General features: G+C 37.2%; 1 protein-coding gene across 2 annotated transcripts in view; it reads right to left on the bottom strand.

Annotated features, from left to right (window-relative positions):
- Nucleotides 1–22,309, bottom strand: part of TSEN15 (tRNA splicing endonuclease subunit 15) — a 32,752-nt gene extending 10,443 nt beyond the window's left edge. Inside the window, exons 1-3 of one of the 2 annotated variants that reach the window (XM_045877313.3) lie at nucleotides 22,047–22,309; nucleotides 19,638–19,719; nucleotides 19,228–19,363 (exon numbers count right to left, since the gene is read on the bottom strand). In XM_045877313.3, coding sequence (XP_045733269.1) covers nucleotides 19,228–19,363; nucleotides 19,638–19,719; nucleotides 22,047–22,178 — 350 coding nt within the window. In that variant the 5' untranslated portion in view covers nucleotides 22,179–22,309. The remainder of the gene's footprint in view (nucleotides 1–19,227; nucleotides 19,364–19,637; nucleotides 19,720–22,046) is intronic. The other variant, XM_045877312.3, reaches the window with a different exon arrangement.
- Between the last annotated feature and the right edge of the window lie 815 nt (nucleotides 22,310–23,124).

The raw sequence follows: 23,124 nt of genomic DNA, 5'->3' as shown, positions 1-23,124 counted from the left end.
GTTCCAAAGCTCTACTTTAAAAATCACACACAATTGTAAAGATGCTGAGAACAATGAGGTACCACTAAAATACTATAATCTCACTGAACTTCTAACAAGCTTACAGCTTAAAGTTTTAATTCAGAAACCTAATGTAAAATTTTTTGAAGCTCAGTTCTTTGGAAATATTTTGTAGAGATGCTTCATCACATAAATCTAAAATAACTTAGATAATAAAATTATTTATAGTTCATATTTGATAGAAATCCATATATGAAAAACATAACCTATGTATTCATAATAAGTTCAGGTTCTCAAGTTTATTGCATTTCAAAGGAAAAACCTAAAGAAAGAAATCAGTAATAATCATAATTGTTGATCAGCAGTAAGAGAAGTTAATGTTTATAACAGGTTTTCCTTCTCATAACTGTTCAGAGAGAACCTCAACATTCTGAACACAGAGTAATTCCGAAGTTTAATAAAGCTCACTTGAAAAAGCCTGCGGCAAACACATAGGTAACATTATCTGGCTACTATCCTCCCTCCAAGCTATATAATGCCTTCCATAAATCTTAGCATTCATTTTTTTGTGATGATCCTGTAACAGAGACTAAGTAATCTCTGAAGATTTGTACAGAGGACAAGCAAGTTGAAAACATTATTTTTAACTTAAATGTTGTTAAAATAAAATGCATCATGGGTTAAAATTCAACCCACAGAAAGCAGTATGTCCTGTCCTCTTCAATGTGGCCAAACTGGTACATACTGTAGAGTTAGCAATGAATGAAACCCTTCTTGATCTGCCTCATTATGATATACTGGAACAGCACATCACAATGCAACTCTGAACACAATGCAAAGTGAAATTGGTGCCCAAGGTACCAAAGAAGCCTTACTCATCCACAGGCTCAATCCTAAAGAAGAGTTTCAAGGATAATAGACCACTTCCTTGGGAATCATGCCAATGCCTTCCTAGTTTAAAAAAAAAAAAAAAAATCAAGGCAGCTAAAGTTCCAGGGTTGGATTAGTGAATAATTAAGTGCCTGTGTGGCCACTCACCCCAGTGGGAAGCCATTCTGCTAAAATAAACTGTAAGTTTTTTTTTGTTTTTTTTTTTGAGGCTAAGAGAAAAAATGCTGTGTCAGTTGCAAGACACTGCTGGAATTGGGGGTTTCACCAGCCTCAGATTTCCAACGGAGGTAGTATGAGGACACACATTTTGATATGCAGGGAGACCAATGACAGAAATTATTTTACCAGTTATTAGACTTCAGGCCTCAAATAAAATAATGGTCATTAAATGCATTTGTAATAAAGAATATACCTCTGGAGAAAAGAAATATTTTTTGATTACAGGAAAATAATGGAGTATCTTTCAAAAAAGTATGTAGCACTTCAGGATCAAATCTTGTAACTAAGAACATCTTTAAAAATGTCCTAAAAAGAGAACTCAATTAGTTCTGGTAATCCTTTACTCCACCATTAATGTAAGTCCTTTCTCCAAGACACTAAGGAAAAAGAAGGGTTGAAAGGTGGCTGGAGGGAGAGGTGGGAGGATATGCACGAAAAAGAATTTAACTAAAAGGTAAGGAGGCTATTCATAGCCTTGGCGGAGTGCCTCTTCAGACCTGTGAGTGTTCTCTATCTGCAGATACAGTGTAAAGAGTGGGAAATAGTGATAAATCTTGCAAGTGGATAGATTCTGCAGACATCCTATTTTCTTTTGAAACTCTTGGAAGGTTGCTTGTAGCATATCCTTATGTTCTTTAAAATGTTATTTAGCAAGTTTCTGCTGTAGGAACTGAGTAGTCTAAGAGAGTTCATTCATTCATTCATTCAAAAAATACTTATTTAAGACCAAGTGCTAGGTACCGAGCTAGACACTGGGACAATAGCAATAAAAAGAGCAAAGTTCCTGCTTTCATGGAGGTTATTTTCTAGTGGAGGAAGGAAGATAGGAAACAATCAAAGACAACCCAATATATAATATACTGAGTAGCAATAAATGTGGTAAGTGTTATAAAGGAGGACTACTTCGTAGGCTGTAACTGTACAGGGAGTGAGATGATAGTAGCTTACACCAGAGTAAGACAGTATAGCAGAAGTGGTGAGAAATGATAGATTTTGGATATACTTTTAAGAAAGAACGGCCATAATTTGTTGATGTATTAATTGGGGTATGAGAACTGGGTGGACTAAAACTAATAAAGAGATTATATAGCAAGGTTACAGGATACAAACTTAATATACAAAAGTCAAGTGCTTTCTTATATAACAGAAATGAACAATTGTAATTTGAAATAAAAAAGACAACACCATTTATATTTGCATAAAAAATGAAATACTTAGGCATAAACCTAGCAAAAATACGTACAGGATCTGTATAAGGAAAACTAAAAAACTCTGATGAAAAAAAATCAAAGGAGATCTCAATAAATAGAGAGATAGATAGTCCATGATCCTGGATAGGAAGGTTCAATATTGTTACGATGCCAATTCTTCCCAATGAGATCTACAGATTAAGCACAATCTCAAACAAAGCTCTAACAAGTTATTTTGTGGATATGGACAAACTGATTCTAAAGTTTATATGGAAAGGCAAAAGACCCAGAATAACACAATAGGGGAGAAGAACTAAGTGAGAGGACTGACATTACCCGACTTCCAGACTTATAAAGCTATAGTATTAAGACCATGTGGTACTGGTGAAGGAAAAGACAAACAGGTTAATGGACTAGAAAAGAGAGCCCAGAACTGACCCACACAAAAACAGTCAACTGATCTTTGACAAAGGAGCAAAAGCCAGTTAATAGAGAAAGAATAGTCTTTTCAACAAATGGTGCTGGAACAACCAATATCAACATAGAAAAAAAAAATGAATCTAGACCTACTCCTTACACTTTTCACCAAAATTAACTCAAAGATGATCACAGATCTAAATGTAAAACACTAAACCATAAAACTTTTAGAAGACAACATGGGAGAGAATCTAAGTGACCTTGGGTTTGGTAATGAGTTTTTAGATACAACACCAAAACTGTGATCCACAAAAGAAAAAATTATTTAGTTGGACTCTATTCAAATTAAAAACTGTTTTGCAAAAGACACTATTAAGAGAATAAAAAGATAAGCCACAGTGGGGGAGAAAATATTTGCAAAACACATATTTGATAAAAGGACTGTATCCAAAATACGTAAACCCTTAAAACTCAACAAAAAGAAAAAAAAACAGCTCAAATAAAAAATGGGCAAAAGATCTGAACAGTCACCTCACCAAAGAAGATATACAGATGGCACACAAACATACGAAAAGATGCTCAACATCGTATGTCATTAGGAAACTGCAAATTAAAAAAATTAGATACTGCTTATGCACCCTATTAGCATAGCTAAAACTCAAAAAACTAACAATACATGGTGATGAGGATGCACATTGCTAAGTGGAAGAAGCCAAGGTTACATAGTGTATGATGTCAACTATGTAACATCCTGGAAAAGGCAAAACTATATAGAAAGTTAAAAGTTCAGGGGCTGCTGGGGGTTCAGGGTAGGGGAAAAGGGATGAATACATGGAGCACAGGGGATTTTTAGGGTGGTGAAACTATTCTGTATGTCATGGTGGATACATGACATTATGAATTTGTCAAAATCAATAGAATTGTACAATAAAGAATGAACTCTAATGTAAACTATGGGCTTTAGTTAAGATAATGTATCAATATTGGTTCATTAATTATAACAAATGTACCACACTAATGCAAGATGTTAATAATAACACTAATAAACACTAAAAAACAGTGTTGGGCTGGGGCTCATATGGGAAATCTTTGTACTATCTGCTCAATTGTTCCATAAATCTAAAATTATTTTCAAAAATAAAGTCTATCTATACAGAAAATGACTCCAAGGGTTTTGGCCTGAGTTTCAGAATGAATAGAGTTGCCATTGATTGACATGGGGAAAACTGCAGAAGGACCAGTTTAGGGTGCAAATCGAGAGTTCTTTTTAGATATATTAGTTTAAGATACCTTTTAGATTCCAGTGGAGAGGTCAAATAGGCAGTCAAATATGAGTCTTAGGTTCAAGGAGAGGCTGAGGTAGAGACATAAATTTGGGGGTCCTCAATATATCGATGATATTTAAAACCATGGAACCAGATGAGGCTATCTAGGGAGTACGAAGAACAGAAAAAAGCTCAGAGATCTGTGCCCTAGCAAACTTTAACATTTAGAGGCTAGAAACCTGGAAATGTTCAGCAAAGGAAGCAGAGAAATGGCAAGCGCTGGACAGTGGCTTAACCTCCTCAAATCCCCAAGTTATGCTCTTGCACTAATAGCTGATCATTTTCTACATTCTCAGACTTGTGTATTTTAATGGGAGTCTTTAGAGAAACTGGACACAAGCATTACAATTCCTACTATTCCCATTCACATATTTCCCCACCTTTGTTTCAGGATATATCTGTGTCCCTCAAAGACATCCAAGCGGCAAAGCTCTTCCTCTTTCTCTATCTTTGAATTCCTTAATCCATTATGCCTCTCCTGATCTATTACTGCCTACCAGACAGTGGTTACTTTTCTCATATTCTCTGTCTGTCTCTCCTTCCCTCTCTTCTTCCTCATTCTCCTGGTCCCATCTCTCTCTCTCTCTCTCACAGACACACACACACACACATGCACACGCACACCTTGTTCTAGGGCTTTCTCACCAGTTGCACATAGGTACTCCCTCTGCCATTACTAATACCCAGTCATAATGAACCATTTGCAATTTTCAGGCTCTCTCAGCCCTCAATATCTTGCTCATATTACTTCTGTCAGGAACATCCATTCCCATCCCCATTCTATATGGAATGCCTACAGATATTTCAAACAACTTGTCCTGCAGGAAGATTTTTCAGTCTCCCCCGCCTCCCACACTACCAGCCAAGGTCGGGTCTCCCACCTCTGCAGTTTTCCTCAGTGCCCTGTACCTATCCCTTGTTCCATTTATCACACTAGACATAAATGCCTGTCCGTCTCAGCTCTAGACTGTGAGCATCATGTGGGCAAGGACTGTGATACTTCGTACTCCTTAAGTCTGGTACACAACAGGCACCCAATAAATGAATGGGAAACCTAGAATATATTGAAGTAATCTGCAATTTGCCTTTTTATCTACCTCTAAAACCAAAACATACTTCTACTTTGCCTCTAGATAGTCTATAATTATATTTATATTCATTATATTTAATGTTTAAATAAAAAGCATAATTATATACATTTTTAACATTTTTACTGAAAGGCATATTATTTTGGTGTAAGAACAATAAATAAAATTTTAATTTTCCCTACACATCTCAGTGTTTTAAAATATGGGTTCTCTTTATTCTCCCTATAAGAACACTGATAGAACATATTTAAAGATAAACAATTAGTCCATTTTTATTATCTGGGTTACTGCTGTGATAACACATGAACAGCTAATATTTTAAAAGTAATCATGTTCTTTAAAAAAGGAAAATTACTATTAATAGTTTTTAAACAGAATATTTAAAAGCTACATTTGTTCTGACAAAGAAAAAAGAACTGCAGTTTTTTTGATTCAATGTAGGAAGAAGGGAGAGTGTATTCTTTTGAAAACAATGGTGTAGGAAACAGGTTGATATGGCTTAATAAGCTGAGCATCAGATTTTAAAAATTAGACTCATATGTGGAATTCAAGAAGAAAACAGATGAACATATGGGAAGGGGGAAAAGAAAAAAAGGAAAGAGGGAAACAAACCATAAGTGACTCTTTTTTTTTTTAAGATTTTATTTATTTGTCAGAGAGACAGCACAAGCAGGGGGAGGCAGGCAGAGGGAGAAGCAGGCTCCCGGCTGAGCAGGGAACCCCATGTGGGACTCAATCCCAGGACCTGAGCCAAAGGCAGACACTTAACCGACTGAGCCACCCAGGCAACCTGCCATAAGTGACTGTTAAGGACAGAGAACAAAAGGGTTGCTGGAGGAGGGTGGCTGGGGGATGGGCTAGATGGGTGATGGGTATTAAGGAGGGAACTTGTGATGAGCACTGAGTGTTGTATGTGATTGTAAGTGATTGAATTCTACTCCTGAAACCAATATTGTACTGTATGTTCCCTGATCTGTACCTCTGAAACAAATAATACAATATATGTTTAAAAAAAAAAAAAAGAAGAAGAAGAAAATAACAGGAGGGGAAGAATGAAGGGGGGGGAATTCGGAGGGGGAGACGAACCATGAGAGACGATGGACTCTGAAAAACAAACTGAGGGTTCTAGAGGGGAGGGGGGTGGGAGGATGGGTTAGCCTGGTGATGGGTATTGGGGAGGGCACGTTCTGCATGGAGCACTGAATGTTATGCACAAACAATGAATCATGGAACACTACATCAAAAACTAATGATGTAATGTATGGTGATTAACATAACAATAAAAAATTTTTAAAAATTTAAATTAAAAAAAAATCACAGACTAGGAATCCTAACATTGGTTCTGACACTCATTTATATGTGTAATGAACTGTTTTCACTTCTCTTACCACATAAATTAGCCTTAACTGTAGGATCATGAAACCAAATGACTGAAGTTCTTAGACTGTTGCCTTATGGCTGCTGAACTAGCAGATGACCAATTTGGTATACAGAATGTTGAAGCCTTTTTCTAAGTTTCTAAAGTAATATTCAGACTGGAAGGTGCAAAGAAAGAGAATATTCAGAAAAAATTTCTCTCAGATAAAATGGCTGAGGGCACCCATTTTCAAGAGGTTCTCAATCACCATAAATCAAAATAAATGCTACTAATTTGTGGGAGTGGGAGGATAAAACAGCCGCTGGAGAAGCTCCATCCTCACACAAGCCATCCACTATGCTCTAGCACCAAGAGAGTACTGTTTATAATTTAATCAGGTCTCAAAAGGATGAATGATTCATTCGTACTACTAAGCAAGGAATTAGGATCCTTTGTAACATAGGAAATTTATAGATCGTTTCAAAAAACAGTATCTTAACTGTCCATGGATTTCATAATTGCACAAAACACTTCACGCAGCTTTTTTTGAAACTTGTAACATCTATAAACACAGATAAGCTTAAAATGTGGTAACTGTGGTTTTAGTTTTCAGCACATCTTTCATATATTGCTGAAGAAACTAAATTGACAATGAAACTGAGAGATGACATAGGCTCTATCAGAAAAAAACCTTTGTAGTTAAAAAACAGAACAACGGAGGTGCCTGGCTGGCTCAGTGAGCAGAGCATGTGACTCTTGATGTCAGGGTTGTGAGTTCAAGCCCCATACTGGGCAGAGAGATTACTTAAAAAAAATTAAAATTTAAAAAATTTAAAAAAATTTCCTCATAATTTGCTATGTGTCCTCGTGTGAGCTAGTTAAGATATTTTCCTATTTACAATTGCCTATACTCCTACTACAGAAACCTGTAATACTATTATCCTAAATTTGTTATAATATACTTCTCCCATTTAGGGACATTGAACAAATATCAATGGCCAAAAAGAAGCTAATCAAACTATCCAAACATAAATTTGACTTCATTTGCTACTTAGCACTGAAAAAGTCCTCTGGCTTTCATTAGGATTCCTCTGGTTGTCTCATCTTTAAATTCATCAGATCTCTTTGACCTCAGTGAATTTATTAATATGATTTTATATCATTGCTGTGTCTGGGGAAACTGTATTCATAACATTTACAGTCATTTACCAAACTTGCTACATGGATTCCTAGATTCACTTTAGTAAGAAATAATCTAGAGTACTTTCCATATGCATATCCCATCCAAATATATAACTTAATAGAGTATTTTAAAATGTAAGCTAAAAATCATTTTACATTAGCTTTAATAAGTATTTTTAGATGAGAGAAAAAGGAGGTGTGTCCTTCCCTTCAAGAAAAACAAACAACCTCCTACTCCATCAGCATAATTTTCCTACTAGATAGTCATATGTGGGCTCTTTACCAATTCTATCCTCCCACTGGAGATCAGCAATTAGTATTAAATCAATATTTTCACAAGGGACTATTATACACAAGACCTTCTGAGACTTGAAATATAAGTCAAGGTGTTTTAAATATGAACGTATTATTATGTATAACTGCTTTACAGATATCACCAGTCACAAAGTGTACTTTTGCTCAAAGTAATGCATTCACTCACTTCCATTCAAATACACATTCACCCTACACTCTTGCCAGAAACTATGTAAATTAAACCAGGTCCAAAGCCTGGAAAAACAGGAGGGAAATGGATACAAAAATTGTTTAGGCATTCTTAGAAATTCACACAGATAAATCATTACATGCTGACTAGAACTGTTACCTCTTTAGGAGTCAGTATACACATCATAAAATAAATAATGGAAAAAATAAGCCATGTGAATATATATGCTTCTCGGCTACTCAGTAGTCAAGCAGCAAGGCAGCTACTGAAGTGACTATAAGAGATACAGGGAGATTGTTTATTGTCATCGCTGGGGAAATATTTTATAGCTAAGTTGTAGTTACGTACGTAAATGATAGAGTTTAGTCCAGTTTTACAAACAACAGACTCCAAAATTTAGGACTTAAATAAAGGAGACAGCTATTATGCCTTACATGCTGTATGTCTTTTGTAAACAACATGAGCTTTCACCCCCAGCAAATTACGAATTCCTCTGGCTCTCATGCTTTGTATACTACCCAGATTCCTTAGTAATAAAAATGTTATTTAATATTTTTGAGGGATACAAAGCATTAAAACACACATAAACACACACACACCATATATCAAGTAACTAAGCAGCATACAACAGGATAGTGATTTACTACTGGTGTGTTCAGGTAGACTGTGCAGTGTGTGACAAGTAATTTGTTTCTAACAATAAAGTACCAAAGTTGGCAAGTTATGTTTTAATATAAAATTAATATTCCCTATATCATCATTCTTGTCCACTCACATTCCACCATGCTTTCCTGAGAGTCAAAGGGGAAAGTCAGCACCAAGAGGTTCTGGGAACAATATATGACCAAAGCCTATAATACTAATACTATGAATCTTTGCTGCAGTCCAAGGGAAGTGAACTGGAATCATGAGTCAGAACAATAGTGATAACAAAGGTTAAAACCACCAGTAAATGCTAGGCATTAAGTACCAATAGTTACCAAGATCACACAGAGAGAGGTAATCAGACATTATATGCCTACTGATCAAAGAACAGACCACCAGCTACTTTATGGTCTTACTAATGTGATCAAATCAAATCTATCAACGCTCTGGTTCCAGCTGCTAATGTGCAGAAAAGGCAGAGGACAGAGAAACATGTTGCAATGCACCGTGAATGAGCAGTTGGCAAACACAGACTATGGGAGAGGATGCAGGTCAAATGGCCCAGGTTCTTTAACAGGAAAACTGTAAAGAAAAGAAAGGGATAGAGGCAGAACCCATACATCAGGGGTTAGTAAACTACTGGTCTGTGAGCCAAATCTGAACTGCCCTCTATTTTTTATAAATGAAGTTATAAGAACACAGCCACACCCATGTGTTTACATATTGTCTATGGCTGCTTTCACACTAACATGGCAGAGCTGAGTTATGACAGAGACAAAACAGCCTGCAAAATCAAAAATATTTGCTATCCAGAGCTTTATGGAAAAGGTTTGCCAATCTCTACTGCAGATCAATGGAGATTTATAAGATATAACAACAAAAAAAATTTAATGGTCAAAATTTGTGAGACACAAATAACTCTACAAATTATTTGTAGAGATAAAGCTGATTTTAAATTTTATATGGAAAATAAAAGGACCTAGTATAGCCCCCCCCAAAAAAACTCTGAAAAAGTTGGAGGACTTACATTACCTGATTTCAAGTCTTCCTAACAAAGTTATAGTCAAGATAGTATGACACTGACAGAAGGATAGACACACAGATCAAGAGTATAGACTAGAGTCCAGAAATAGACGTACACACATGATCAAGTGATTTTCAACAGAGGTGTTGCAGCAATTAAATCACGCTGGAACTACTGGACATGCATTTGCAAAAAGAAAAAAAGGAAAAAGAATCTTGACCCTCTTAGCTCATACCATATATAAAATTCAACTTAAATTAATCACAGACCTAAAAGTAAAAACTAGAACTGTAAAACTTTGAAAAGAAAATGTAGGAGAAAATTTTATGACTGTGGGTTAAGCACACATTTCTTACATAGAACACAAAAACTACAAACTGTAAAAGAAAAAATGATAAACTGAACATCAATCAAAATTAAAACCTTCTGTTCTTCCAAAGAAATTAAGACAAGTCATAGACTGGAAAAAAATATTTTCAAAAGAATACTTGATAAAGGAATTGTATGTAGAACACATAAAGAACTCTTACAATTTATTAAGAATACAAATAACACAATCTTTAAAATATAAGCAACAGATCTGAACTGATACTTGACCAAAGAAGAGGTACAGGTGGCAAATATGTACATCAAAAGTTGCTCAACATCATTAGTCATTAGGGAAATACAAATTTAAAGCCACAATGCGATATCTCTACATACTTAACTGAATGACTGAAATTAAATAAACTGATAATCCAAATGTTGCCAAGTTGTGGAGCAACTAGAACTTCTATACTTTGCTGGTGGGTACAGAAAATAGCACAGTAGCTTTGGAGAATATCTGGCAGTTTCTTATAAAGTTAAAAATACATTTATCATATGAACTAGTTAGTAATTCAGTGCCTAAATATTCACTCAGGAGAACTGCAGGCATATGTCTACACAAAGACCTAAAGAGAATGTTTATAGCTTTCATCCATGAAAGCCAAAAACCAGAAACAATCCAAATATCCAACAACTGGTGATTGGTTAAACAAACTGTGGCACATCCACACAATGGAATACTACTCAGCAATAAAAAGGGGCACACTACGATACATGCAACAACATGGAATAATCTCCAAAGCATCATGCTAAGGGATAGAAGCATGACACAAAGGCTATGATTCTACTGATATGACCCTCTGGAAAAGACAAAACTATAGGAATTGATGACAGAGGAGCATGAGGGAAGTTTTGGGGGAATTGTGTATTGGTTACATGACTATATACATTTATTAAAAACTCACATGTCTGTATCCCTAAAATGAGTGATTTTTACTGTATATAAATTTTACCTCAATAAGCCTGACTTAACAAAAAAAGGCACAACTGGGGTGCCTGGGTGGCTCAGTTGGTTAAGTGTCTGACTCTGGCTCAGGTCATAATCTTGGGGTCCTGGGATCGAGCCCCACATCGGGCTCCCTGCTCAGCAGGGAGTCTGCTTTTCCCTCTCCCGCTGCCCCTCCCCCCTGCTCATGCTTTTTCTCTCTTTCAAATAAATAAAATCTTTTTTTTCTTAAGATTTTATTTGTTTATTTGAGAGAAAGTGTGAGAGAGAGAGTACATGAGCAGGCGGGAGGGGTAGAGGGTAGAGGGAGAAGCAGGCTCCCTGCCCTGCGGAGCAGGGAGCCCAATGTGGGACTCAATCTCAGAACCCTGGGATCATGACCCTGAGCGGAAGGCAGACAATCAACTGAGCCGCCCAGGCGCCCCCCAAATAAATAAAATCCTAAAAAAAAAAAAAGGACACAACTAAACTACAGAGAAACACAAGGAAATTATTACTATAAAAGTATGAATAACAGCTACTTTTGTGGGAAAGAGAGGGTTATGCTTGGAACAAAGCACATGGAAGAGGCTTGGGGATGACCGGAAAACTTCTATTTCTTGACTTGATGGTAGTTACTACGATTCAAGATGTTTATCATATAACTCAATCTATACATTTTTGTTGTGTGGTTTTCTGTATCTGGTTTTATACTACAATAAAAGATTTAAGACAAGAAACATGTTGGCAAGGATGTGGAGAAAAGGGAACCCTGTGCACTGCTGGTGGGAAAGTAAATTGGTGCAGCTATTATGGAAGATAGTATGGAGGTTCCTCAAAAAATTAAAAATAGAATAACCCTATGATTCAGTAATTCCACTACTGGGTATTTACCCAAAGAAAACGAAACTACTAATTCAAAAAGATATATGTACCCCTATGTTTAATGCAGCATTATTTATAACAGCCAAGATATGGAGGCAATCCAAGTGCCAATAGATGGATCCAATAGATGATAGATAAAGATGTGGGGTGTGTGTGTGTGTATGTGTGTGCATATATAATATATATGATGGAACATTACTCAGCTATAAAAAAGAACGAAATCTTGGTATTCATAACAATATGGGTGAACCTAGAAGATATTAAGCTAAATGAAATAAGCCAGAAAAAGATAAACACCATGATTTCACTTAAATGTGGAATCTAAAAAACAAAACAACAAACAAATAAACATAAACCCAGAAATAGACTTATAAATAGAGAACAAACTGGTGGTTGCCAGAGAGAGAGGGGGTGGGGAGATGGGCAAAATAGGTGATGGGGATTGAGGGGTACAAACTTCCAGTAATAAAATAAATAAATCATCGGGGATGAAAATATAGTCAACTTGGAGAATATAGTCAACAATATTATAATTACTTTGTATGGTGACACATGCTAACTGCACTTACTGTGGTAAACATTTTGTAATGTCTATAACTCTTGAATCAGAGTGTTATACCCCTGAAACTTAAATAATACCATATATTAACTATACTTCAATAAAAAAAGATTTTAAAAACACCAATAGAAATAGAAAGAAAGAAACAGAACTCTAATAGCAATGAGACTTTGTTATCTACTATGATTCTGATGCAACTCACTTAATCCCGCATAATCTTCTGGAAACAGCAGAGTATAAATAAAGATACATTTTTAACCTCAGCTTTTTACATGTGAAATTAGATAAAAGAAATACCCTATAAACCATTCAGAATTTTAGTGCTGATGAGAGTACACTTAGGAATGTACTTTGAAATACTGTAACATTGTCTACAAATGCAAAATACTCTTACAACCCCATGGAATCATCTACAGTATTACTCCCCTGCCTAAAGCCTTTCAGTGACACCATCCACATAGCAGCAATTTTTAGTGTTCTTTGTGGAAAGCCAGGACTCAGTAAACATGCTGCAGGGACAGGGAATTGTGTATGCTGCACAGATTGTGCCTTGCACAAGAGTGCCTGGTACAAGTGGGTCTGAAATCCGGCTTATGCTGCTTGCCACGCTTTCAACCCTGGAGACTTTTTTTGTCTCTTTCTAATTCACTCAAAGGTACTCTCTGAGCTAGCTGTAGCCCTATTCAAAGATTCCCCCATAAGCTAATACCTTCTTTTTGTCACACAATAACAATGTAAACTGTCTGAAAAGCTTCTGCATAGTTAAGACAAACCACCAATGAGCACATTTTATATTTCTATTTCCCTGATTATAAACGGATTTGAGCCATTTGAGTTCCTTTTCTGCGAACTGCCTGTTTCTGTCCATGTTTTTTGTTGGGTTGTTTTTCCTTGAGTCACAAAAGTTATTTATATACTATGAATTAATCTTTGTCAGTTATAGGTCAGTAAATCTCTTCTCCTACTCTATGAAAACTTACATATTGTGGACTATAAACTGATAACTATTCATTGAGCAATTTAGTAATAACCAGTAAAGAGGAAGGTGTAAATGCTTGAAGTCCCAGCCATTCCACCTCTAGACTTCCACCCTAGAGAAGCTGTCATACATGAGAACAAAGATATACTTATAAGGTTATTCATTACAGTATAATTTTTAATAGCAAAACACTGACATCAGTGATGGCCTTCATGATCTAGGTAACCTTTCCCACCTCACTTCCCATCCTTCCTTATTTTCCCTTGAGTTCTATATATTCATTTATTCATTAGCTGCCTTCCCCAACATTATAAAGCACCTGCTCTGAACTAGACACCATGCTTATAGGCAGGCAACCATGTTTAACTACTTGCAGTTGTCCTGCTAAAACACAGTCTTCTACCACCTACAGGAGATTTTTCCTGTCCTTCCTCTGAGTCTTGCTACAACCTTCTATAAAGTACTTATCAGTACTCCATTGTCCTTTTTATTCAATTACCTAACAATAAAATAAGTGGAGGCAGTCCCAAATTACACAGTTAATTAAGTCTCAGAACAAAGGAGAATTCTGTTTTTATTAAGATCCCATCCAACAATTACCAAAAAATAAAATAAAATTTATTTTCCAAGCCAACATTTAGTACCAGAACACTATTTTCAAGAGGCTGTCTTAAATACCATATGATCTCATTTATATCTGGAATCCTAAAAAAAAAAAAAGTTCATAGATACAGAGAACAGATTGGTGGCTGTCAAAGGCGGGGGTGGGGAGTGGACAAAATGGGTTGAAGGAGGCAAAAGGCACAAACTTCCAGTTATAAAATAAATAAATTATGGGAATATAATGTATAGCATGGAAACTACAGTTAATAACACTGTATTGCATATATGAAAGTGACTTAAGAAAGTAGATCTTAAAAGCTCTCATCACAAGAAAACAAATTCTGTAACTACATATGGTGACAGATCTTAACTAGGCTTCTTGTGATGATCATTTCACAATATATACAAATACCAAATCATTTTATTGTACACCTGAAACCTAATATAATGTTGTATGTCACCGATACCAAAAAAGGGAGTTGTCTTGATCAACATGGTATCCCTACACTTAGATCACTGCCTGACACATGATAGTCACTCAATAAATACTTGGTAAGTAAAGACTAAAAAGCCTCAACAATATTATCTGAGAAAAAAAAGCTGTTTAAAAGTGAACACAGTGATTTATTTTTGTAGATGATTTATTACTGAATAAAGTAAGCTGTTAGCTTTCTTATATAAAACATTCTATTTATTCATTTAGTTATTTATTTGGTGAACTAGCCTCACAAAGTCCTACCCAAATACTTTTAGGACATGAATTTCTTCCCTATGTAAGGCTGCCAAAGATTCAAAGTCAACCATTTTCTTCTCTGTGTTACTAATGAAGGAAAATTCCTACATTAACAAACAAATGTCTGAAATCATGTATCTGTTAGATATATAACATTTTACATACAAAATATGCATGGAGGCAAAAATAGATAAAAGTATGCCTACTACCTAAAAATACCACTCCTGTTAAAGACTGAGGAATGAAATTAAATACACACTTTCTCATTCACACACACACACACACACACACAATAGCTATTTGTTAAAAAGTTATTTGCATACTTTGAGTCGAGAAAATTTTATGCCATAGACAGCATAATAAATCTACTGGGTATTGGGCCTCATTTGTGCTATTTTCTATATTATTATTCCACTGCATAATATAATTATGAATATTTATATAAAAACCAAGATACATTAAGCCCTCTGAGTTATTAAATGCAAGAGGGTAAAAATGGCTTACTAATTTATCCTCCCAATTCTTTTTTTTTATTCTTATGTTAATCCCCATACATTACATCATTAGTTTTAGATGTAGTGTTCCATGATTCATTGTTTGTGCATAACACCCAGTGTTCCATGCAGAATGTGCCCTCCTCAATACCCATTACCAGGCTAACCCATCCTCCCACACCCCTCCCCTCTAGAACCCTCAGTTTGTTTTTCAGAGTCCATCGTCTCTCATGGTTCGTCTCCCCCTCCGATTTCCCCCCCTTCATTCTTCCCCTCCTGCTACCTTCTTCTTCTTCTTCTTCTTCTTTTTTCTTAACATATATTGCATTATTTGTTTCAGAGGTACAGATCTGAGATTTAACAGTCTTGCACAATTCACAGCGCTTACCAGAGTACATACCCTTCCCAGTGTCTATCACCCAGTCACCCCATCCCTCCCACCCCACCCCCCACTCCAGCAACCCTCAGTTTGTTTCCAGAGATTAAGAATTCCTCATATCAGTGAGGTCATATGATACATGTCTTTCTCTGTTTGACTGATTTCACTCAACATTATACCCTCCAGTTCCATCCACGTTGTTGCAAATGGCAAGATCTCATTCCTTTTGATGGCTGCATAATATTCCATTGTATATATATACCACATCTTCTTTATCCATTCATCTGTCGATGGACATCTTGGCTCTTTCCACAGTTTGGCTATTGTGGACATTGCTGCTATAAACATCGGGGTGCACGTACCCTTTCGGATCCCTACTTTTGTATCTTTGTCCTCCCAACTAATTCTATTTAAAGAGGAAAACAAGCTTTATGTAATAAAGCTGGAAAATCAATAATCACCAATTGGAAAAAACTAGAAAGTAATAGGACTTAAATTTCTACCTCTAGACTTATGAATCATTTTGATTCAAACAGACTACCAATTTTATTTTTTAGGATTAAATTCAGGTTAATTCCAAATGGTAGTTCCTTTTCCAAACAAATAGTATAACAATAATAGTAAACTGGTATGGTATTTGTTGCAGTAACTAAAAGACACAAAGGGTGAGTTTTCATGAATGAATTATTAAGTCTTTTAGACACAAAGAGGCTTAGAACTCATGCTAGTAAAAAACAGAAAGTATCAGTGATCAAATTTGATGTCAACCCTATCAACTATTTGTGATTCTGAAACACACAGAAAAATCTCACAGTAAAGAGCCTCTCAGAGTATGACTAGCCTGATATATTGAAAAAAAATTCTTATAATGAATTATACAAAACTGTACCAAAAATATTAATAGAAATCTAAAAATTAGTTTAATATAGTTTTATGGAATACACTATTGAAAATAATGAATTATGGGGCACCTGGGTGGCTCAGTTGTTAAGTGTCTGCCTTCGGCTCAGGTCATGATCCCAGGGTCCTGGGATCGAGCCCCACATTGGGCTCCCTGCTCAGCGGGAAGCCTGCTTCTCCCTCTCTCACTCCCCCTGCTTGTGTTCCCTCTCTCGCTGTGTCTCTGTCAAATAAAAAAATAATTAAAAAAAAATCTTAAAAAAAAAAAAGAAAAGAACAAATTATGATAGCTTTGATTTGGAAAGGATCTTACATATTATCCACTGACAATCTAAATCCCTCAATGAAGGACAAAAAAACTAAAACCCAGAGAAATTAGGTGTGTCACCAATCATCAAACAAAATATTGTGTCAGTGCCAAGATCAGAACCCAGGTCTTAAGGCTTCAGTCCAGTGCTCTTTTTCTTCAATCACAGTAAATGAGAAAAACAAAGGTATTCATTAAAGCCCTTCATGTTGGAATTTAAGGTACTCTGCTCTCTTCTATATGCATTTACCCATCCAAATATAGCTCTGTTTTCATCTGTCCTTTCTAACTGCCTCACAGTCTTAGAAGTTGAGATCCTCCTCCTTTAGCTCAATATTAATCCTTTCAACTATTTTCTGGAATCCACCCCTCCCTGACTCTCAAGAATCTTGCTCCATCAATAGTTACTTTTACTCCTCTATTTTCAGCCATTCTAAATGACAGTTCACAGGGCAGCTGGCTTTCCTCAGAACAAGCAAGTGAGAGACAGTACCCAAGACAGAAGCCATAGTCTTTTGTAATGTCATCTTAGAAGGAACATCCCATCATTTTTGCCTCATTTTATTTGTTAAAAGCAAGGCAGCAAGTACAGACTACACTCAAGGAAAGGGAATTACACAAGGGTGGGACTACCAGAAGGCGGGAGTCCAAGAAGCCATCTTAGAGGCTGCCTGCTACAGCTTCAAAGAAGAAAAGCAGAAAAGAAGACTTGATAGCCAGATACCAAGGATATCAGGACTTCTTCTGAAGCAGGAATTAAGAAAATGTGATAGTGGCACAAGGATAGATATATTGACTAATGGAATATAAAGAGAGCTCAGAAACAAGTCAGTGCATAAATGGAGCTTTGGAAAATGACAGAGGTGATATGTCAGATAATGAGGAAGGAGGAGACTATTCAGCAAAGGGAAGTAGAAAAAAATGATTATCCACATGAAAACAAGGTCCCTCACCTTCTCACACCATGAAAAAAAAAAAAAACTTTAAAACTCTTAGTGAAAATATAGGTGAGTTTTCCTAAGACCTTTAGATAGGAAATATTTCTTAACCTAGACACAAAGACATTGATTATAAAAATGTATAAATATAATTTATTCAAATTAAGAACTGTTATTCATCAAAAAATACTTGAAAACAGAGTTAAGAACTGGGAAACACAACCAAAAGGATTATTGTCAAGAATATATAAAGAACTCCTACAAGTCAATGAGAAAACTGCAAACAATCCGATAGGCAAAGGATATGAACAGGAATTTCTCAAGAGAGGAAACGATAAATATATAAAGAAATGATCAAAATATCAGAGATCAGAAAAATACAAATTAAGACCACCATGAGATAACCCATTCAACTGACAAAAATTTTAAAGTCTTACGGTACCAAATGTCAGAAACAATACAACTTCAAGAGATCTTGTTTACACTGCAAGTGGAAAGTAAAGTGAGGCAACCACTTTGGAAAACAGTTTGAAATTATCCCCTAAAGTCAAACATTAGCAACTCTCCATCAACAGGAAAGCAGATGTGTAAACTAGGGTACAATCACACAATGGAATACGATATGGCAGCCAAAACCAAATACACAACAATGGATTAATCTCAGCAATATAATACTGAGTGTATAAAGTCAGTGTCAAGATTATATGCTCTTATAAAGTTAAAAAGATTTAAAATTAAACAATTCCCAATGAATATGGGATTCAGGATGAGTTACCTCAGGACAGTGGAAGCAAAGAAGGAGGGGACCCATATAGTTAGATATAAGTTACTGCCAAGAATCTAGTTTTATTTCGTGAGGTTGATTTGTAGAATGTGTCATGAAATAAAGATATGTTTAATCCAATTCTGTGTAGCTAAGATTTTTTAAAAAAGATCCCATGAACTGCACGACACTTTCTTTGATTTCAACTTGCATGTTAAGCACACTCTTCACCAACATCTATAGCAAATATAATTTGTATCAATTATTATGGTACATCTTAAAATACCTGTGTTTCAAGTATAATGGTCTTGCCTCCTTATAAGAATGAAAACATTTTCTGTTCTCTTAATATAGTATTTCTATCATACATATTCCTTCTCTGAAAAAGTACTGACAATACAGTAAGTGCTAAATACTTGTTAAATGCTCATAATTAACTTATTCCTCAAATAACCAAGAGTAAAGCTATGATCCCTGTACCCTATGTTCCTTTAAAAATATATTACTACCCCGAATTTAATGATTCCTAGTGGAAAGGAACTAACATGTTAAAAGACCGAAATCACCTGCCCACCTGTTATGGCTGAGGGAAGCACTGATGGGTGTAGGCACCACAGTCTGTAATCCTTCTCCTTCTATCTCAGTACCGACAAGGCAGATGAGCTGGAGATCTGGTAATCCAACACAATTTACTTCATGCCAACTTTTACCTAAAAGTGCATCATTGAATGGACAATAATGTTTATCAAAATAAAAGATAAAATTCTAAATTTCTACCTAATACTCCACTGAGCAAACGTCACCCAGAATTATTATCTTCTCTTCACTTTTCTAGTATTTTCTGTTACCCAGTAATTCCCAATGTAAATGAAGAAATTACAAAACTGACAAAATTAACAGAAAATGCTTAATACCATATCCCAACCCAACTCCCCATCCCCCTGCCATAGCCCCAACAACAGAACAATAAAACAAATAACTTACTCTCCATGAGGTCCAGGTAAACCAAGAATGCTATGTAAACTTGGCTGGCATCTCCTATATCTAATTCCATCATTTCTAAATACTGGAAATCAAAACGTAATTGTCAGAGAAGGAAGAATCTCTTAATATTTTCTTTCACTCAATCAACAACTACTCATTAAATATATATATATAAAAGCAGAAGACTCTCTTCTAGGTACTGTGGGAGTTAGAAAGCAATTAAAACCTGATCCCCATCTCTAAAAAGCTTGCAATTGTTAAGGTAAACACACGCACACTTGCAATTGTTAGGCAAATAAGAACCCATGACAGTGATTAAAAACCAGTGTGTGAAATAAAAAAAACATGAGACAACAAGTCAGAGGAGCTCTACTTGGATGGCTTGGTTGGTGAATGTTTCATGGCAGAGGTGGATATAGATTGGGCCCTGAACGGCAGACATGCTTTGAGTAAATACAGAAGGCAGGGTAACAGCGTGAGTAATCACACATAGGTGGGAATACACACATATTCAAGGGCCTATAAAGAAATCTATCTGCCAGCAGTAGACACATCTTTTAATAGGATTTCTACTGCAGCACGTTACTGAGAGCCACTGTTTCCAAGGTCTCTGTTTGCCTGTGAAGAAAGTCTGCTAAATAACCACTCCCGACTTCTTTCAGACTTGCTGGTCAGCACTGGAGAACATTCTTGAGTGGACTACCTCTGCAAGGGAAGCCTGAGGTTTGCCTGCTATCCCAGTGACTCAGTGGGTAAGCAGGCCTAATGCAGAGGTGAGGCATTAGCAGACCTGCATGGGTACAGACCTGCCATCATATTCTCCCACTAGCTTCATCATAAGTATGGACAGGTGCAGGAAAACAGGGGTATTATTAGTTGTCCTCTTCACACCACAAATGTGTTTGAAAATGACACTGAAATTAATTGGTAACTGGAGACCAGGTTGCAAGGTCTTGATAGTCAAGCTAAAAGTCTGAATTTTACCCATAAAGAAACACTGAGGATTTCTAAGCATGAGAATAATGAAATTAATGTTGCATACTATAGATATTATATATATATTATATAGGGCTTACTATATGTCAAATGTTTTACAAATATTAACTGATTTAATCCTGTAACAACCCTCTAAGGTAAGTACTATTATTATCCCTATTTTACAGATGAGGAAACTGAGGAACAATGAGATTTTTAAAACTTCCAAAAAAAAAAAAAAAAAAAAAAAACAACCCACAAAGCTAGTGACCTAACAGGGTTTTCAAACTCAAGCAGTCTACTTAAAGTCTCACACAGAACTATTGGGTTCATGCTACTTAATGGTGTTACAGTTCTTTTTTATGGCACCGAATAACATATCCATGTTTGTTTTTCTCACCTTGACGGGGAATGAGGGGGTAGAGGAGGAGAATAAAATCAAGAAAGAGAACATAAAAAGGGATTATCTCTTTTCAGACTTACATCTTCGAAATTTTTCTTGACTGTTTTTAGATAATGATCTATGAAATACTGCTTCACAGCAGAAGACTGCAATCGTACTAAAATAACTAGACCAGTCTCTGAGATTCCTACAAAACCCCCATCTCCATTCACTGTCCATTCATTGCTCGGGACATTACTGGTCCAAGGCAGCAATTTGCCAAGCAGAAGCAAGCAAAGGAACTATACACCTCTTTGCTGCTGTACAAAAAAACCCCAACAAACAAACAAACAACACCCAAATGTCTGCTTTGGAGAAGAACCTAATCAAACTTTACAAGAAATGAGAAAAGTCAGGAAATTGCACTTCAGCAAAATCACAACGCACATTCTGGGCTCAAGGCTACGTGCAAACGTGGCTGTGCTTTTAAGCCTTGATCTTTTTTATCTAACCAAGGCCCGCAAGCTGTTTTTTGCTGTGGGTACTGTGGTTACTTGGTTCCTGCGAGGATTAAAGGAGACCATCCCCAGGAGGAGCCCTAGACAGCAAAACTAAGAAACTGGTGCAATGCTGACCCTCCCCCCTCTCATGTGCTTGCTCTCTCTCATTCTCTCTCTCTCAAATAAAGAAAAAAGAAAAAAGAAAAAGAAATTAAAAAAAAAAAAAAAAGAAACTGGTGCAATGGTTATTAGTGGGCTCTGCCTGGAGAGGCGCTGGGTTTAATGTCCCGCTCTGGAAAGGCTTGGATGGGTGTGTGTGTCCGGGGCTGGGGTGGGGTGGGGGGGTGTCAGAGCAATAGTTCACCTCATCTAAACAAACAAAACCAAGACTGCCCGCCACGGGCGCTGTGCACGCGGGTCCCCTTCCGTGAGGTTCGCGCGCAAACTCTGCGACCCGGCCCCGCAGGGAGGCGAGGGCCGAGCGGACGGCGGCGGCCTTCCACCTGGGGAAGGGCCCCGGATCGGCGCCTTGCTCCTCTCGCGCCTTCTGACCTTTGGGTGGGTGCCCATCCAGGCGTCCTCCGGGGCCCATGAGTGGGCGGCGCCGCCGCCGCCGCCGAGAACGCCGCCCGGGCCCAGACCGCTGCAGCCCGGGGTGGGCTCGGAATCGCCGCGCTCCGCCATGCCGGGCAGGGCGGCGAGCGGGCGGTGCACGGCGAGCCGGTGGTGCACCGCGGCCCGCACCCGGCCAGAAGCAAGGGGCGCACGCGTCCGGGTTCCGCTTCCCCGGCGCGCGCCGCCTGCGTGCGGAGGGCCGCACACGCCGGGAGGAAAGCGAGAGGAGCTCCTCCCTCTGGCAGACGTAGCTCGAACCTGAGCCCACACGCTGCGGTTTCGCTCGGCATTTATTCACATCTGGGCAGACACCAGCGGGAAGAAAGTTCAAGAGCACCCTTAGCCCAGAAGCCCTCAATGCTCCTCCCATCGGTGCTGTTTGCAGCCCCGTTGAGAAAGTGGGAAATACTGAAGGACTCTGGGCCGGCAGCCTTGACTCCGGGTCTCCAGTTCCTGGTAACAAGAAAAGCCTCGTTCCGTCCCCTGTCAGGTGAGTTTTAAAGTGTGGAAGTCGATGAGATCTCCGTAGAAGAAAGTGGAAAGAAGAAAGACCAGACTGCCAAGAACCATGTTTTTAGGCCGGACCCACGTTTCAGGATAGGAGGAGCAAGAGTAAGCACGACTTACTGAATGAGCGGTTAGAAAAGATGCAAACCCTCGTGAGCATGTGACCTGGAAACCAAGGATGAGGAGTTTCAGAGAGGCAGAGTAGGACATTTGAAGCATTTATGCAATAGAATCCAGAACCTCTACAACTTATTCATAAAATCCAAGATATGATTCAAAATGTCAAGAAAATGGGTCACATTTTTTTTTTAGTCTGACCCTGAGATGAATCACATGTTGAAACCGACCGATAAGGATTTTGAACTATTATACCTCTCCTCAATAAAGTAAAACAAAATATGTTTTGAGTAGTTGAAAATCTCAGGAGACAAAAATCTCATAAGAGAAAAAGAAAAAAGAGCAAACGGAAATTCTGAAAGTTTAAAATTTTAGAAATAAAAACCCAAAC

Source organism: Mirounga angustirostris, unplaced genomic scaffold, assembly GCF_029215605.1.
Source record: "Mirounga angustirostris isolate CCGP_5_RB_7025 unplaced genomic scaffold, mMirAng1.0.hap1 SCAF_6, whole genome shotgun sequence".
Taxonomy (NCBI): Eukaryota; Metazoa; Chordata; class Mammalia; order Carnivora; family Phocidae; genus Mirounga; species Mirounga angustirostris.
Note: the sequence above shows the minus strand (reverse complement) of the source record. Positions and strands in the feature narration are given on the sequence as shown.